This window comes from Podarcis melisellensis (genome assembly GCF_964234715.1).
Source record: "Podarcis melisellensis genome assembly, chromosome: 1".
NCBI lineage: Eukaryota > Metazoa > Chordata > Lepidosauria > Squamata > Lacertidae > Podarcis > Podarcis melisellensis.
In genome coordinates, this window is record NC_138528.1 from 95,458,814 (window position 1) to 95,478,686 (window position 19,873).

The following is a 19,873-nucleotide window of genomic DNA, read 5'->3' on the forward strand; positions in this document are numbered from 1 at the left end:
GAGCCAGGCCCTAAGCTATAGCTTGTTTAGCTTATACATAAATCCGGCACTGGTATGGACTCTCAAGCTTCTTCCATTGAAAAATCTGATGCCTCTGAACATCCTTGCCTTGAAGATTTTAACCAAGTATGAATTGAAAATATCTGTTCACAAAGTTGCATTTTAAGGGTGCAATCTTAAACATTGTTACTAAGTCCCACTAAAACAATTTCCACTAAGTTTCAACAAGACATGTTGAGGATCAAGTTGTGAAATTTTAAGTTGCAACACTATTTCATAGAATCATAGAATTGTAGAGTTGTAAAGGGATCCGGGGAGCTTCTAGGCCAACTCTTTACAATGCAGGAATCTCAACAGTTTCAGGAGAATGTAAAGTCAAGGAAAATTATCAGTTGAGAAGTGCACTGAAAATGCAGCTCCTGAGAACTAGAACTTGCTTATTATATTTATGTACCCGGTATGTTAGGCTAAGAGGTGATGGTATTGCTCCAGTAAATGAAATATGATCTACTTTAACAAGAAACTGCTGACAGAATTGCTCTACAAAATTGTAAATCAAAGTATATAAGTATGCTTTACATACAAGCTGAGAATTGGTTTTTCCTATGTGAGCAAAAATTCACTGTGTTCTAATATTTAGATACTGACTTGTGGGAAGTCTCTTGGTTTTCATGTCCATCTGTGTTAAAATGAGAGGTCTGCAAGTGCATTGTATGCAAGCTTCTTTATTTGAGGAAGTAATGGTGTACAGTTTTTTTTGTGGTGATTACTGAGTTGGCTACCGTGTGCAGATAAGAACACGCTGCTGTACTGTGCAATCACTGGCTTTCCATCTGTAAGCTTTAGAGTTGTTGCTATAAAAGGCTAACCTCCTGCAGATATAGAGATTTTAGGTACATGACTGCAACAGGTTCCTGACCCTGGGTTCTCTGGGCTGTCAGTCAAAGATTCATTCTATAAATTGCTACCCAGCTCTAGTCCAAGAAGAAGAAGATGCACAGGAATTCACAGGTCAGGTGAGAGTCATTGACCTTGATAAAAGCTTCCAGATCCAGTTGTCTCCTTGATCTGATTAACTAGGGCAGAAGTGGGTAGACTTTCAGGTTTGTTTTAAATAGAAACTTGAGATCCACCAGCGAGAGTCAGGTTGTGGATAGTGGGTGGGTCTGAGCACATCTGAACCCAGGAATTTGTTTCTAGTAACAAAAGTAAGTTATTGATTTGTTGGCACACAAATCTATTTCTGGTTGTACAGTAAGCTTTCTTTCTTCCAGCAGCTGAATTTAGAGAGACAATACTTTGTTGTATTAGAAAAAAAGATATAAAAGTCGATCTTGATCTGCCTTTTGCCTGACCCTAAAAGAGGGGTCTTTGCTCCTGTTATTCCATTGCCTTATGATTTGCCCTTAAGTTTATGGAACTCTGTTCAATAAACTCTTGCTGCCAAACAATCATTTGCATTAAATAATTATTTAAATAATTATAAAAAATAGGAAACAATAATTTCCTAAATGAGTGGAGTCCCTTTCTAGTGTGGTGAAATGCCGTTGGAAAAATTAACAAATTGCATGGAGAGTGGCCCTGTTACCTAATTGCTTAGTCATTTGGCTGTACAGATTAAGGCTCTTTTTCAAGTTCATGTATAAGCATCACTGCTACTTTTACACCAGTCTTATTCAGTTTAGTGTTGGTTCTGGATTCTTAGTCACATGGGTGGTGAATGTACAGCTTTTGATGGCAACCTGCTTGCATCTTTGCCTGTATTATTCTGCGAAGCACTATGTGTGGAAAGTGGAACTTGCGCCCCTAAAAATGGCCACCTGGTTGTGTGCATGAGAATTATCCAAACCATATTGGAGTGGAGGTTAACATATTTAGGTTAGGTGACTGTCACGATTCAGCAGCAGTCCATTTGTAGAATGCTATCCCAAGAGTGGCTCACCTAATGCAGACATTGCCATCTTTTGGATGCCAGGGAAATAAGTTCTTATTTTCCCAGGCAAAAATGGCCACTGGTATTGTGTTGGTTTTTGTGATATTCCTTTGGAAGCAGGGAAGAAATAATCTGTGTTGTAATTGATCTTCAGGAGTGATATTTTTAGTGTATTAGTTTTTTAAACAGATATATTCATTATAATTATTATTTTTTTGCGGCCATGAGTTGCATCAGGACTTCAGTGTTTGTATAAAGCATTACATAAATAATAATAATAATAATAATAATAATAATAATAATAATAATAGCAAGTACCCTGTGTCTAGACTTTGCAACTATCAAGAGGCAATGTATTATTGCACATGAAATTGTTTGATATCTTCTTATGGAAATTTTTGATTCTTTAAAAAAACACCATGACTTTGCTTGCAAACTGCAGGGCAAAAGGCATGAGCAACTAGAGAGTTGAGCTACAGGTCTCCCTGCATTTTATTAAAGGGTGTGCAGGAAATGTTGCCTCTTTGAGAGGACTCCTTAATATCTATTCCTGTATCTAGAGTTTCAGTCTTAACAAGGTAATTAATAGCTTGGCTTGAGTGCTGCCTCCCCTCCTCCCCTTTGACACAAATTGTAGGGATTGGAAGTTGCAGCCCCAGCTATACTTCTTGACTTACATATTATTGAACTAGTTCACCATTTCTCTTGTCAGTGCAGAGAGCAGGGTCAGGGACAGGACTTTTAAGCAATGGAATGGCAGCTAAATTATCTAGCTTCATTGGAATTATTAACTAAATGGCTACTCCCGGACAACAGGTAATCATTTTTCTCCAGGCCATTACCTCTGGATCAATTCAGATGCCATCTGAAACCATAGATTGTGAAGCTTAAATCCAAACCTTTATTACCAGTAACTTTCTATTGCAATACCTTCCTGAAGTTATCGGTAGTTAATGCAGACTGACTTGGGCATGTGAAACTAACAGTATTGTCAGCGTAACAGCATGAATGAGAAATTATTCCTGCCAGAGATGCCAATAAATATTTTACTCTCTTTAAGTTATCTCGTTAATGTAAAAAATGAAATGAGATCTTACATGAAGCATTGTTTACGGAAATGAATGAGTAGAGCTCTTGGAAGAAGGACAGCAGGAAAAGACTATGGCTACAGGACTTCCAATCTATGCTGATGATGAGGTACTGGAATCACAGGGTGGGGTTGGATAGAGCTAGTCACTAAGGATGTTAAAGAGTCCAACTCCACTTCTTCAGGTTCTGCTCTAGCAACAACTAAGCTTGCCTACTCTCTCTCAGCCTCTCCCTTTCTCTGTCTCATGTTTGCAGTGCACTCATGCTGGTTTCGAAATGGCACCAATGTCCACAGCACTTTTCTGTCCAGTTAGGAATGCTGAAGCCAGCTGCACGTTGTTCTACACTTCAGTGTTTTCTTAAGTGCAGTGCATAAATGATATTTGCAAAAGCTACACTTAAGTTTCCTTTAGAAACAAAGCATTTGTATTTGATGAGTTCAGTAATGGTTACTGAATAAATCTTGGCTATAGATCCTGGTTAGTGAGACACATCTTAACCATGAACCCAAGTTTGGAATACATGCTAAGCCAAACCTTGGCGTAGTTCAGCAAAGCCAGGGAGTATATATTAAAAAAAGACCAGGAAGGAGCAGTAAAAGTGGTTGTGAGCTTTGCTGCTCCCCAGGAGCCTCCAGGTTTGCACAGTACTGGTAAGCCCTGGGTGGCATCTGCATCAACTTTGGTGCAGCTATGCTTAAGATGTAAACTAATTTATATTAGCAGGTAGAAGCAACTGATTACACTCTTAAGGAATCCTCAGGTTGGTGTAAAATTCATTCCAAACTGTGCAGTAAGTGAGCCTGGGAAGTTCTGTTTTGAGAAGAGTAGCTTTTCATCCAGCTAGTCATTAAAATCAATTTTCTTTCCTACTTGATTCAATTTTTTTTCCTAAGGCAGTAAAAGATTTCTGCTTATTCCCTAAACTGTCTGGCAGTCTGGGGAGAGTGCCAGTATAGGGGAAATGGAGGAGCTCTGTTTTGTAGTTAATGATATCAGCTAGAAAAATCAGAGAGGCTGTCAAAATGGTTCGCTGTTGCCAAAACAGGTAATTCTTTAAACTTCATGTAATAGAAGCTGGTAGAGTAGGGGAAGAGGAAGTAGATTCTGATCTGAAAGTTTCATTTACTCACACTCTGTGTTTGTGTGTTTGTGTCTGTGTATATGTTGTGATATGAGTAGCTTCTAAGGACAGACAGCAAGCCAAAATAAAGTTGTGGTATTATGTAGAATTTTAAAGTGGTCAGAGTTAAAGATATGCCTCATCGGGGCATGTCAGAGGATGCAAAGGGAGAAAAGAAAGAAACCTGTACAGTCACATAAACCAGAGTAGCCAACACGGTGTCCTTCAGATATTGTCGGGCTAAAACTCCCATCATTCCTGACCATTGGCCATTGCCGACTGGGGCTGATGGGTGTTGGGAATTCAGCAGCACCCGGATGGCATCATTTTGGCTGCCCAGTACAAACCATGATGGCCGCATAAAAGCCTTCTGCATGGAAGCTGTATTGCAAACTATGAATCTGGGTGAGCCTGAGTGCTGTTGAGCCATGAGCCTGGTGGCAGCCCTCCAAGGTGCCTATATTCAAGTGAAATGCCTTTCATTATGATAGTAGGGAGAGGCTGTGTATTGTAGCAATTTATCTGGGTAGGAGTACAGCTATCTCTTGTTTCTGCAAGGCTGGGCAATGGTGAAGGAAGGATGTGGCGATGACTCAGCAGGCAAACGAATGAAGCTGCTTTGCACAGTCAGGCCATTGTTCCATCTAGCTCAGTATTATCTATGCTTAATGGCAACGGCCGTTCCAGAGTTCTGGGCCAGGGATTGAACTTGGGACATTCTGCAGGCAAGGCATGTGTTCTGCCACACTCCATTCTCCAGGTTGCACTGACAAAATGAGGGTAGCTTTATGGTAGGAACGACCACCCTCCCTGCCCTGCGACATATGCATTAAAATGATTGGGTTGCTTAGAAATTAAGTAAAGTGAATCCATGAGCTGAAATAGCTGATTGAGGGATTGAAATCAATTGGTTGAACATGCAGGAAGCAGGTTCATAGGTGAAAACACCTCGCCATTTGGTGTAGTTGAAAACCAGCTGCACTTGTGAGTTTGCTTTCCTCATATCCACATAGCGATTGTTAGGAGCTTTTGGAAGAGTTAGATCAGTCTGGAAGAGAGAGAGAGAGAGAGAGAGAGAGTCAGAGACAGAGAGAGAGTCAGAGACAGAGAGAGAGAGAGTCTATAATAAGTATATATCTTAACATTTTACATTTTGGGTTAGATTGAAGTCGTATCTACTGAGCATATCTCAGGATGAGGCCACCCAAGTACTTAAAGTGCTGTTAACCAGATTTGTGGCATGTAATGTACTCTCTGCTCTGCAAATCTGCCCTGCATATGATGGAAAAAAGAGCATATTATGTCATCTGCTTCTGGTGCACTCTTCTGAAATAAATTAAATTAAGCATCCTTTTTATATGAAATTGTTTACAGTTGGTAGAAAACATAAATGCAATTTATTTTTAGACCTGTGTAATAAGATTCTCTTTTAAATATTTCTTTTGTGGAGGCGTCATGAGCAGCTCAAAGCTAAGGCTCAGCTGGCAGAAAATTGCTGTTAGTGCTTCTTTTAATCTTATGGAACAGGATCAGTTACTTTAGCAGTAGGACTAACACTAAGGTAAACAAATGTTTTCTTTTTTATATTATATATATAGTATGCAGATTGGTATATATTTTTAGATCAAAGCCTTTGAATGGCTTTTTCTAGCCCGGGTGTAGGATTTTTTAAGGAACAGCTTTTGATGGTTAATTAAAATGGACATAAGATCTTTTAAAGTCCTGTTGATTTAAGAACAGAAGAAGAGACTGCTGGGTGATGCCAGTGAGCTATCTAGTTCAGGAAGTCCATATGCAAGCCCTAAGTGCAGGAGTATTCTTTCTCCTCACTTGTGGTTCCCAGCAGCAGGCATTCAGAGGCATCCTACCTCTGCCAAAGGAAGAGTTTCAGTGGGAGACTTGTGCATATGGTGCATATTCCTTTTGTTGAGAAACGCTTAACTTCGGCTTAGTTGTATCCAAAGTTCTTAACTGTCACAGTATTTGACATGTAGATGCCATATTCTTAATTCCTCGGATTTTGAACGGAACAATTTTCACCTGGGCCATCTTTCTTGTTGACCTGTTGCTTCTTAAATATGTAGAGCTACTTCTGAGTATTAACTCAAGAGTCATTTTAACCATTTCATTTGAATGCTCAATCAGCAGGAAACTAATGTAATCACAGATTTTCGAGTTGGAGATTTCTTACAAATTTAGCTGTGCGTTATCTCTAACAATGGCATGAATGTGTCCTTCACTCATTTTCAAGCCTTTGCATCTTTTTGTATTATTCTTTTGCATCTCTAACCAGTCTTCAATGTCTTTAATCTTATTGTCACTATTGTTCAGCTTTGACAACACTGTCCTATCTTGTATCACTATAGTGCCTGTGGCTTTGTCCTTGATCTTCATCCTTAGAAAATAGTATATGTCGCAGTGGTGGGTGGGTTTTTTATGTTGTTGTTTTTTAAAATCCCTGTTCCACAGATACGTGTTGTGTGGAAATAAAATGGCTTAACAAGAACTGGATGCTCAGGGCCATACAATTTTCCTTGTTCTATATTACCATGCTGATATTGAATCCCTTACAACCCAAGACTTAATCAGAGGTCCACAAATTATGGCTATGCTTGGTAGCTCAAGCATTAATTATGTAAACAGGGTTTGTGCAGGCTGATTTCCTCTCCTGCCCCCTTTTAAAATTGATGTCAGTTTTGGCAGGGTTGTGTTGTGGTTGTTTTCCTTTGAAAAATTTCAAGACTGTCATGTTAGTTTAGGTAGTCGGCTTCCGTTGCTGTTTTTTGGCAAAACCATCAAATGTTGGGAAAGTGTGGAACTTGACCAGTAAAATGCTTGTTTTAATTTTCTGTCTAATAAATGTTATAAAATGAAGGGAAGAATTTTTTCCCACAAATGAGTCCCATGGCATGTTAAATACTTTTTTTCCTGGAGTTTTCATAACAATAAAAGATGCACTTCTGAGATGAATCTACACCCTCCCCCAAGCTTTATCACTGAAAATATCTACCCACAGCTACATGTGTTTCATAGAATTGTAAAGTCGGAAGGGACCCCGTCTAGTTCAACCTTGCACTGTACTTGCTCCTCTGACTGAGAATTCGTGTCCAAGATCAGGGGATGGAGCTGATTTTGTAGCTCCAAATACACAGCATGTCTCCTGCTTTTTTGTGTTACATTCCACCAGGTGTTCACTTCCTGAACTGGGCAATCTTCCTTCTCCCTAGGGGCACTGCCCCAGCATCCTTGTTCCAGGACAGTCCACTCTGGTCTAGCGAGAATTTCCTCATCTTGTTTGTGTTTATCAGAATTCACGAAGAACCCCCCCCCCCTTCTTATAAACCTTCATTTATTTTATTTTTATGTTATTACATTTGTATTCCAACTTTCCTTCAAGGACCTCAACTTGGCATACATGGATCTCCCCCTCTCCATTTTATCCTCACAGTGTAGACAAGAATGTGTTAGATGGACTTATAGTCGGACTTTGTAAAAGGCAGCTTCCTATGTTCCTTAGGGCGATAAAAACAGAATTTATTTACCTTTCTTCCTCAGTTCTTTATTTTAAGCTCTCACAAGAGTTGATTGGTTTGCGAGGCTCATGATGATTTTTAATTGCCATATTACCAAGCTCTGAAGAAAACATTGGCTCCAAATTCATATGGGCAGGTGGTTAAGCAAATCAAGAGCAGCAGGGAAAAAGGGGGTTCAAGTAGCTCCACTGTGACTATCGTATAACTGCCTCTGGGAGTTATTGTGAGGCTTTTGTCTACACACATCATACCCCAACAAATTTAACTTTTCCCCAGGAGCTATATCAGTTTAGTAACTATACAGATACCCAGCTGTGTCTCAGACATATGCTATGTTATGCTGTCAATCTGATTATAATTATTAGTTTAAATGAAATCTGGGGTATTTGTTTAGAACCTTAGTGGAGTATTGTTTATTTCATGAACAAAACTCACAGAACTGTCAGTAGTTGTAGGACTGCTTTCTACATCAACATGTATGCTGAGGAGCTACTTTATCCTACAAAGGGTTCTGGAAGTGTTCAGTATGTTGAAGGAAAAGTATAACTTGGAAAAGTTTGTCCCCATGGGTAAACCCCTGATAGCTACTGCAAATCTCAGGGTTTCCTGGCACACTTGAAAACAACTGTTATCCAGGGAGCCATAAATTTCAGCTTGGTAGCCAAACATCTTCTCCAGAAGCCAGCAAGTCTGACTTACTTTATATCTGTGGACCATTAAATAGGTAAGTGCATCACTTCTGCAGCCTTTTCCCTTGGTGAGGTAGAGTTAGTGGGAAGAAGTAGCAGGCAGGCTGAAAAGTGTGTTGCCAGCAACACATTCCCTCTAATCCATGACATTGCATCACAGCAGAAGTTGCAGGCCATTCCCATTCTCATTCTTTGCTTTCCTGCATTGCCGGATGATGGGAAGACTCTATGTTAGCACCTTTCAGCAGAGTAGAGTAGTAGTAGTTGGTGAGTGATAGAGCAATATAAAAAGCCCTATGATTTCCATATCACAGATGGGACCTACTAGACCAAATTAGTTTTTGCAGATCCAGAACAAGGCATTGTAACCCTACTTGAATGTCACATGGAAAATCATGAGACTACAATCCCCACTGAGATGACATCCTGAAAATAGGAATCACTTGCCCTCAAGCCAGCTTCTGCCAACTCTTCAAATCTAGAAGACGAAGGGAGAACATTTGGGGCAGGTGAAGTGTTTTTCAGGGGGCAGTTGAAAGGGCATTCCTGCCTATTATTCTGTTGTTGTTGTTATTACTGGCCAATTAAAGGCTGACCATAAGTTTGGGAAGGTTCTGTTCAGATTTTGTAAACAGGATATTAAATAGTGAGAGGCTCTGGAGCGCCTGTTGTTTTAAAGCCTCCATTTATCTTCACACAAATGATGATTCAGGGACAAGCAAAGAAAAAAGAAAAATGGTTGATCACACCATGAGAAAAGTGTCTGCTGATGGATTCATTTCTGTGGGACTAAGCTATATAAGATGGCATGCTTGACAGAAAGTTGGAGAGGTTTCAAGATGCTCAGTGCAACCAAGGACTCCTGTATCTGTTAGAATCATGGGTGTTGCCACAGGCCTGTTCAGCAGCACTCCAAGCACAAAGGAGACTTCTCCCCGCCCCCTGCCCCGAAAATAGAACTACATTGCTTGCTCAAGGTTAAAAGTGATTTCATGTTGCATTATCTTAACGTCTACCCTTGTCAGTTCTCATACATGTCTATTTAGGAGGGAGGAAGTGCGTGTGTGTGTGCATGAAAGGTATAGACCCTAGCACTCGGAGCTTAGCCTCCTTCAGTCCATCTGCCTCTCATCTCTCTGCATAGTATATTTTTAATCATTTACAGTAGCGGTTTTTGTTAGAAAGTTGGAGGTGGCAGCTATCACCGTATAAAGAAGGAGTACCATCTGACATTAAGAAGGGAAGGACTTCAGCATGGCATGTAACATTGCAAGAGCAGCCTGAGAAGAATGGAGTGTGACTATATGAGGGCTGTCCATGAGGAGATGTGGGAGAACAGCTGTTTTTATGATGTATAGGTGGGGGAACAGGATTGACCCAAGGTCTCTTCTTTATTTTCTGTATTTGAGAGCATTTCTAGATCACTTAATCTTGCAGCCTGAGGTGAAGCAGCAAATGGTCTTCTCCCCACCACTGCCCTTGCACCTTGGGACTCAAGGTGCAATTTGCTTTGGCAGCTGAGGCAGGAAATCCCACAAGTATCTCTCCCTCTCCTTGGCAGTAAAAATACAATAACAACTAACAATTTGTTGCACTTCGGTGACATCTGAAGTCATCAGCTGGATGCCACCGTCTCTGCCAAGAGGACTGACAATAAACCATCCTACTAATCTTATATAAGCAAATGATTAACAAAATGTGAACTAATTATTCGTGGAAGTCACTCATTGATTTTAGGCTGTGCATGTTCTTTGAAAAGATAAGCTTAAACTATATTTCCATTATATCACAGGATGAAAGTGGAAACAACTTTCTTTTCCAAATTATCTACAGCATTCTTCCCCAGCCTTAGGTCTCCACATGCTGTTCAGCCACGACTTCTGTCATCGCTGACCATTGACCCGTTGGCTAAGGATGGTGTGGGGATGTGCATGTAGCAACACTGCAGCTGTGCATGGGTGCATAAGTTGTGCTTGAATACTTCTGTTAGGGGAGGGGTAGTACTTTTGGTAGGGGACACATCATGCTCCTTCTGGGATAGTTTGTCCCACATTTTGTCCCCACCCTGCACTCAGCTCTCACCTGTGGCTCCTAGAACCTGTCAGCCTGAAACAGCAGCCATACCCTGGCTAAACCAGCAGTAAATGGCATTTCCGTGCGCTCTGGTACCCGTCATGGTGTTCTGTGTGCCAGAAGCGATTTAGTCATGCTGGCCACATGACCCAGCAAAGCTGTCTGCAGACAAATCGCCAGCTCCCTCAGCCTGAAAGTGGAGATGAGTGCCACACCCCATAGTCAGATTCGACTGGACTTAACCATCCAGGGGTCCTTTACCTTTTACTTTTACCTTTCAAACCAGACCAGCTAAATCAGGTAAAGGTAGCCGATGGGTCTCAAACCCTCAGTGAGTTAGGGACTTCCCCTGCATGCAAAGACAGGCTCTGGAGGATTGAGTGGAAGAGACCAGTAGTGGATCCAGTGGTCAAGAAGGCAGTTTCTGCACGTGCTATAGAGGGAATTGAAGGTCAACCTGGAAAGGTAGCCCACCTCAGATAAGGAAGACTCTGATCCTAAACCTCTTCTGCTTTGCAGGATATATTCAGGAGAACAAAAGGTTAAGGTGTAAACTATACACAAATCCAGTGTAGCAACCGTAAGATTGTTGGATGGCGCCTTGTATGCCTCCTTCCAGCAACTTCTGCGGCCAAGCTGGTGCCAAATGTATTGCCCTGCTTTCCTTTAAACCACATTGGCAAGGCCAAGAGGGGGATCTTGTCGTCTGGGCAGCCCAGCACCTCCATACACACTGCCCATGCATGCGCCCCAGGGTGGTCACTTAGGTGCTGCTAACACAGCAGTTTGATTTTACCCCCCGGAATCGTACTCCATTGTCTCTTGAGACAGATGGATGCTAACAGCTCTTCTGTCCCAAATGTAATGTCTTGCACATATACTATAGAACATCAGGTGATAAGGTCAGCCCAGGGACCATATCTGTTAAAGACACATTTCTTGATCCATTCCCAAATGTTTCCTGGACTCTATGGTCACTTGTGTCATAAAATATTGATTCATAACAATTTACCAAGAAAGCACATTGTCCTGCTTTCCAAGGCTGGCAATGGGGAATTATAAACATGAAAACAACTTTGAAGAGTTTTGGTGGGTATTTTTGCTACTCTAAATTACCATATGTTTCCTTTTCTCTTGCAGCAGCAGGATGGAGTTGAATAGCAACAATATGTTGACTAAGGAGCCAGAGTGAATAGCACCGGAATTTTGATTGTTACCTGCCTGGACTATGAACTGAGACATTGGTGTGGACTTTTCAAACCATTTCCAGTTGACTCCAGAGCTGGTTGAACAGCCATGGCATTTTTTACTCCATGGAAGTTGTCCTCTCAGAAACTTGGCTTTTTTCTGGTGACCTTTGGCTTCATTTGGGGAATGATGCTGCTGCATTTTACAATCCAACAGAAGACTCAGCACGAAAGCAGTTCGGTGCTTCGTGAACAAATACTGGACCTCAGCAAAAGATACATAAAAGCACTGGCGGAAGAGAATAGGAACGTGGTGGATGGACCATATGTTGGTACGATGACTGCGTATGGTGAGTAGGCTTCCTAAAACAATTAGACGTTGTCCAGGGGCTGCTGTTGTAACAAGAATTATCTGGAGACCAAGTTCAATCCTTTCTAGTTCATCTCCAATGTCACTTGACCCATTCAAGCACATTCCCTCATTGTTAGGGGCCCCCCCAAAAAGAAAGGATGTAAGGTTCTTCCCTATTTTATCCTTACAACATCCATATAAGGTAGTTTAGGCTGAGAGAGACTGGTCCAGGGTTATCCAGCTTCTTGTGGCTGAGTCAGGATTTGAGCCCTCAACCTCAGCCCTCCAGATGTTTTGAGACTACATCATCTATGACCACTGGTCCTGCTAGCTAGGGATCATGGGAGTTGTAGGCCAAAAAACATCTGAAGGGCCGAGGTAGAGGAAGCCAGATTTGAACCCATGTCACCCTAGTTATCTGACACATTTAGCTATGAAGGATATATGATGGCATGAATGGGAATTAGATGATGGCAGGAAGACAGGTAAAGTGGGAGTCAGTTTTAGAGAACTACAGGAAGAGAAAAAACGCTGAGGTTTCTTTATCTGTCTTCAAATACTTGTTGAACCTTGTGGGCTTTTTATAGACATGTAACCATATGGTTAGTCCCGTTAGCCCCCGTTGCTCGGTCCCTGCTCCTGCCAACCTAGCAGTTCGAAAGCACATCAAAGTGCAAGTAGATAAATAGGTATCGCTCCGGCAGGAAGGTAAACGGCGTTTCCGTGTGCTGCTCTGGTTTGCCAGAAGCGGCTTAGTCATGCTGCCCACATGACCCGGAAGCTGTACGCCGGCTCCCTCAGCCAATAAAGCGAGATGAGTACCGCAACCCCAGAGTCGTCCACAACTGGACCTAATGGTCAGGGGTCCCTTTACCTAACCATCTGTTTAGTCACTGTAAGAATAGAATGCTTGTATTCGTGAGCTTTAGGTCTGATCCAAAAGGGCTGTACTTACATTTTTATTGTTAAGAGAATGCTTTTGATATAATAAATTAAATTTGCTCCCCCCCCCCCAATGGTCTGATTCACCCTTTATGGCTTCAAAAATATACACCTAAGATTTTCTGCTAAAATTATAATGCATCAGGCAAATTTAGGCACACATTTGCATGCATCACTGATACACAAACAAGAGAGGTAAAACTAACTGCAGCTCTCAGTTGGTTATACACTCAGTGGCACACCTGCTTTTACTGAAATGAAATATGTGGAATGCCCCAAATTGTTTCCTTTAACCACAAGTGAGAAACCTGTGGCCTACCAGGTGTTGTACTCCATAACTCCCATCAGCTCCAGCGAGCATGGTCAATAATCAAGAGATGGTAGGAATGGAAGGCTAAAGGTTCCTCATCCCTGCTTGAACATATATTGCAGCTAAAATTCCTTCATGGCATACAGTTTGCACCTTGGGGCTGTTAATGAGACCACTGAATGTTTGGAAATGTTCACTTGCCAGTTTCTAAATATTGTTGTTGTTTAGTCGTTTAGTCGTGTCTGACTCTTCGTGACCCCATGGACCAGAGCACGCCAGGCCCTCCTGTCTTCCACTGCCTCCCGCAATTTGGTCAGACTCACGTTTGTAGCTTCGAGAACAGTGTCCAACCATCTCGTCCTCTGTCGTCCCCTTCTCCTTGTGCCCTCAATCTTTCCCAACATCAGGGTCTTTTCCAGGGAGTCTTCTCTTCTCATGAGGTGGCCAAAGTATTGGAGCCTCAGCTTCACGATCTGTCCTTCCAGTGAGCCCTCAGGGCTGATTTCCCTAAGAATGGATAGGTTTGATCTTCTAGCAGTCCATGGGACTCTCAAGAGTCTCCTCCAGCACCATAATTCAAAAGCATCAATTCTTCGGCGATCAGCCTTCTTTATGGTCCAGCTCTCACTTCCATACATCACACTACTGGGAAAACCATGGCTTTTACTATACGGACCTTTGTTGGCAGGGTGATATCTCTGCTTTTTAAGACGCTGTCCAGGTTTGCCATCGCCTATCTCCCAAAGAGCAGGCATCTTTTAATTTCGTGACTGCTGTCACCATCTGCAGTGATCATGGAGCCCAAGAAAGTAAAATCTCTCACTGCCTCCATTTCTTCCTCTTCTATTTGCCAGGAGGTGATGGGCCCAGTGGCCATGATCTTCGTTTTTTTGATGTTGAGCTTCAGACCATATTTTGTGCTCTCTTCTTTCACCCTCATTAAAAGGTTCTTTAATTCTTCCTCACTTTCTGCCATCAAGGTTGTGTCATCTGCATATCTGAGGTTGTTGATATTTCTTCCTGCGATCTTAATTCCGGCTTGGGATTCATCCAGCCTAACCTTTTGCATGATGAATTCTGCATATAAGTTAAATAAGCAGGGAGACAATATACAGCCTTGCCGTACTCCTTTCCCAATTTTGAACCAATCAGTTGTTCCATATCCAGTTCTAACTGTAGCTTCTTGTCCCACATAGAGATTTCTCAGGAGACAGATGAGGTGATCAGGCACTCCCATTTCTTTAAGAACTTGCCATAGTTTGCTGTGGTCGACACAGTCAAAGGCTTTTGCATAGTCAATGAAGCAGAAGTAGATGTCTTTCTGGAACTCTCTAGCTTTCTCCATAATCCAGCGCATGTTTGCAATTTGGTCTCTGGTTCCTCTGCCCCTTCGAAATCCAGCTTGCACTTCTGGGAGTTCTCGGTCCACATCCTGCTTAAGCCTGCCTTGTAGAATTTTAAGCATAACCTTGCTAGCGTGTGAAATGAGTGCGGTAGTTTGAGCATTCTTTGGCACTGCCCTTCTTTGGGATTGGGATGTAGACTGATCTTCTCCAATCCTCTGGCCACTGCTGAGTTTTCCAAATTTGCTTGCATATTGAGTGTAGCACCTTAACAGCATCATCTTTTAAAATTTTAAATAGTTCAGCTGGAATATCATCACTTCCACTGGCCTTGTTATTAGCAGTGCTTTCTAAGGCCCATTTGACTTCACTCTCCCGGATGTCTGGCTCAAGGTCAGCAATCACACTACCTGGGGTATACGAGACATCCATTTCTTTCTGGTATAGTTCCTCTGTGTATTCTTGCCACCTCTTCTTGATGTCTTCTGCTTCTGTAAGGTCCTTTCCACTTTTGTCTTTTATTATGGCAATATTTGTACGAAATGTTCTAAATATATCATTGTGTAATCTGTGCTTCGATGCAAATAAGCCTTGGGAAGGTTTGCGGATTGATATACCATGTCACCTAAGACCACTTCTACCTGCCCCATTCATTTTCAAACTAAAGTTTTAGTTAAATAATTATTCTTTTTTAAAAGCCCTTCATGTCTTCATGTACTTCAGTATAACTACTTACCTAATTGTCTCACTAATATCCATGTTCCTGCTGGAATATGTTTGCCAAGTGGGTTGCTGGTCAAAATAGTGTAACAAAATCAGTGGAGAGGTGTGGTAACCATACTGTAGTACTAAACCAAGTGCATTAAGGCTTGTAGCTCAGTGGTGGAGCATCTACTTTCATGCAGAAAGTCCCAGGTTTAATCTCTGACATCCCTGTTAGGATTCATTCCCCGTGTTGCAGTCATGGGATTGGTTTTATCACATGACGGTGTATGTTTTCATTCCACATTGTGGGAAGTGACGGAGATATGATGTTTTTATTACTGTGTTTCTGTGATGTAGGATTTTTGTCTTTTGTTCTTTCTCTTTGCTGTCTGATGCTGAAGAGGAAGGAGCTGAGTTATTATGCTCCAAGTGTATATATGTAAATAAACGTAGTTTAGCCTAATTGCTGGGCTACTGATTCTGAACGCTGACTGCCTATACTCTGCTGATCCTGAAGCGTGCTGATGCCTCTTGGTATCAGTCGCTGTGATGTTCGGGCTGGAGAAAGCTTTTGAATCTCCCGAACGCCCGACCAGAAGGGAGAGAACATGTCAGTCGGGCATGTGTCTCTGCTGGACTCCTACTCATGTGTAGGACCTTCTGACAACCCCCAGGTAGGGCTGGAGAAACCCTGGAGTGTCATTGTCAGTCATTGTAGAAGGCTGGACTAGATAGTCCAATGGCAGCTTCCTCTTCTTTAAGTTGAAGGTACTTCTTGTTCTAGATCTCAAAAAATGGGGAGGGGCTGCTATTATCACATAGTAAGACTTTTTCCTGGAGCAAGATTAACCCTACAATTTCCCACTGTTTTGGAACAGAGTTATTTTTTGCTATGGCAAATAAGCCCTAATTGCTAAGTATGCATTTCATATCCTCCCACCCGTTGCCCCGCTCTGCCAATCCGTTCCTTATTTTAGTGACTCAAAGTGTCAACAAGAACTCCCCAACTTCTTTAAATGTCACTTTAGGTGGTTTAGGCAAAGAAACATCACCCACTTTGTGGTTGAAATGTGGTGTTTCAGACGTTCTATTTTTTATTTTTTTTATTTCACAGGAAAAGTTTTTCAAAGCTATGAAGTTGCATATTAATAGCTGGCAATGACCACAGTGAGCTCAGCCTTTTCCATTGGCTGAAAACCAAATACTAGCCTTCATTTTTGCCAGGGAGCAGCAGCTTCTCAAAAAGTTTCAGTTCCAAGACCTTTTTCTCTTACAGAAGATTTGGATGAATAGCAAATATCTGATAAAATGGCAGGCCAGCAGCTTGAAGGGCATTGTACTCGGGAGGGGAAGAGAGATTTTTCAGTTTGTCAGCCATATCTTGCTGCAGGGCACCCTTTTGACCTGAGATAGTCATTGTGATGTCCTCCATACATTGTTTAAAAGCCTGAATGTCTGGGGCTCAGGATCTGCCGCTGAGGGTCTCCCTATGTATGCCAAAATCCAAAAGTCAGTGCTGATTTGGATACCTATGAGACCAGAACTAGAGCAATGATAACCACATAAGAAGAGCCCTTCAGGGTCTGGCCAAATGATCATCTAGTCCAGCCTTTTTTAACCTGTGGGTCCCCAGATGTTGTTGAACTACAACTCCCATCATCCCTAGCTAGCAAGGCCAGAGCTCAAGGATGATGGGACTTGTAGTCCAACAACATCTGGGGACCCGCAGGTTGAGAACCGCTGATCTAGTCCATCATTTCATTCTCACACTGGCCAACCAGATGCCACTGTGTGTGTGTGTGATTTAAGGGTAGTGAAAATGTTTCCATAGACCTTAACATTGCTGTGTTGAGCAAAATGTGGATGTAGTTAATATTGTCAAGTTGTAATACTTTAGCTATATCTTGTGAATTGCCTTGCGGTACTCCTCAAACTACTCCACTCTTGGCCCCACCCTTACCTTTTCCTTTTTTCTGTTATTAACTATGCCTGTCCTTTCTTTTTCTCTCACCACCTCCTACTCCCCCCCCCCCACCTGTTGGTATTTCCTTTCTCTCTCTCTCTCATTTTTCTTTTCCTTTTTGTTCACTTTATTCTGTCTTGTGTCACCTTGTGACTCCCATTCCACAATTTCATGGAAATTATGACAGTCAAATACCAACTCCAAATCAGAGGCTACATCAGTGATGGCCAAATTTGGCCCTCCAGCTGTTTTGGGACTACAACCCCCATCATCCCTAGCTAACAGGACCAGTGGTCAGGGATGATGGGAATTGTAGTCCCAAAACAGCTGGAGGGCCAAGTTTGGCCATCACTGGGCTACATGCCATCCACCTCAGTTAGTTTTCCACCTTCCAGTTCGAACCCCAGACTTAGGGGTTAGGCTTAGGAGTGTTCCATAACCCCCAGATCAACCTACATGCAAGTTTTTGTAGTTTTATATAACAGTACAGTCTGCAACAGAATAGTCCATTTCCTTCACAGTACATAAGAACAATTCAGGAACTGGAGGAAGTAACACTGAATCATGTTTTATTTCTCCTCCCAACTGCATGGGAGAAATGAGGTGGAAGTGCTTGAGCCAAATATTTTACTAAGACTCCTGCACATAATGTCAAATCATAGTTTAGCATCATGTGTAAATGAGGTCAGTGTTAAGGTGAACAGTTATGCATTCATTTATGATGACAGCCAAAGCTGGTGGGCAAAGCAAAGTAAATGTTTGAAGACCTGTTCAAACTCTGTGTAAATGAACAAGCTTCTCTATTTGCAAGGGATGTTTTTTGTTTCTGTGCTTATAAGACTGAGTAAAGGCTGAGGCTACATCTCACCTTTGTGCTACTACCAACCAACCTGGCAAATCATAATTAATTACTATAAATGGTATTGATTATAATAGATTATGTACTTTGGTACATAACTTTGTACTTTGTAACTAGCACCATTATTTAAACATTTGTATGTCACTTCAATTGATAGGTACAAGGGTTGCTCAAAGTATATTAGATATAGGGGGAAGAAAAACGACAATAGCCCTTACTGATCTGTTAAAAAGAAACAAAACCAATGTTTTATGAACAGCTGTGACCAAATATTTTGATTGGTCAGATGCAGAGTCCTATTCCTTGCGTATGCATTTCATATGGTAAGACAGAACTAGATCAATCTGTCTGGTTCGGAATGAGATGATTTTGACTATAGCAAAAGCATGACTTTAGCTTCACTCACTTGGCACGTTCTCCTGGGATGATCTGACTGCCCTTTTGGGTTTCACTGTTTTATGATTCTGCTGCAAGGCACATTCAGCTAATGAATCAGGAGCATGTGTTCCTCTGTGTTTTGGGAAGAATAAAAACTTAATTCATTAAGTGGCTCAGACCAAAAGCCACCCAAAACCTTGGCACAGCTGCTGCCCACAGATAAAAATAAGTTGTACCAGAAATGGGAAGCATAGCTTAACTTGTATGTGTTGTGTTTTATTTGTTTCATTTATTTATTTATTTATTGAATTTAGAAACTTTCCACCACTCATCACTTTTCATTATTGACTACCAGGAGGTCGTCCCCCTCCCCATTCCTGTTTACCCAGGCATTTGATGGTTGAAAGATACTGTTCCAGGCAACATTGAAATAATTGGTTGAGAGCATGTGATTGTTTTTAACTGTTTCTGGAATATTTGAATGATATTGATGTGTTTGCTACCCTGGGTTCCTTTGGCAGGAAGGGGCGGAATATAAACACAATAAATAAATTTCAAAAATATTGTGGTGTACAAAAAGAAGTAAAATAAAATGCAAAGCTAAAGCTGTAAGACTATGTTAAACCTATTTGTAAAATTCCCAAGAGCAATACCTACCAATTCTACCCTGAAAAAGCCTAGTTGGATAAAACAGTGCTGTGTTTGTGTGAGCAGGCACACATGCACAAATGCACACATGCACATAGAAACGTTTTATTCACAAACTACATGCAGGAGCTCTCTAAAGGCTTTTTCTGTACATAGTTGCTACACGGGTCATAATCTTGTTTATATCACTGTGTTGATGTCCCGCATCTCTAATTTTAAGTGACATTGGCTCTGATAATCCAAATAGTGTCCCTGATTTCCATCAATCACATGCAAACCTTTTCACTGGAAAAAATAAAGCCATTAGTAAACAAGGGAAGGTCTGTCAGCATAAGTACTTAATTGCATGGGAACCAAGCAAAATTTACTGAACTGCCATATAACATCAGAGATGCATTCCTTTTGAAAGTGGAATCACTTTACACGACTTAATTCCACATGTAAACCACTACTGGCATATTTTAGGTTAGTTACACAGCCCTGAGAAAGTTACAGTAAACCTTCCTTGTCTTTTAAGGTGTCCCATGACTTTATTCAGAAAAAATATATAAGATATCATCCTCCACAATCCCCCTCCAATGTTCTAATGTTGCATGAAATTCATTAGAGCCATGGCAATATTAGTATTTATGCTGTTACTGTCATGTAAGAGGTGGATCCTAAGCAAGGCTTTTCTTCTCTGTGCAATCCCTTTTTTCATTTAAAAAAAAAGTCAGTGGTTGATTTCTATAAGGCAACAATCTCAGG

At 41.5% G+C, this 19,873-nt stretch overlaps 1 protein-coding gene across 3 annotated transcripts in view; it reads left to right on the plus strand.

Moving 5' to 3' along the window:
* Positions 1-19,873, plus strand: part of MGAT5 (alpha-1,6-mannosylglycoprotein 6-beta-N-acetylglucosaminyltransferase) — a 112,137-nt gene that overhangs the window by 36,198 nt on the left and 56,066 nt on the right. For all 3 annotated transcript variants that reach the window (XM_081921737.1, XM_081921739.1, XM_081921738.1), the window contains exon 2: positions 11,580-11,976. In XM_081921737.1, coding sequence (XP_081777863.1) covers positions 11,736-11,976 — 241 coding nt within the window. In that variant the 5' untranslated portion in view covers positions 11,580-11,735. The remainder of the gene's footprint in view (positions 1-11,579; positions 11,977-19,873) is intronic.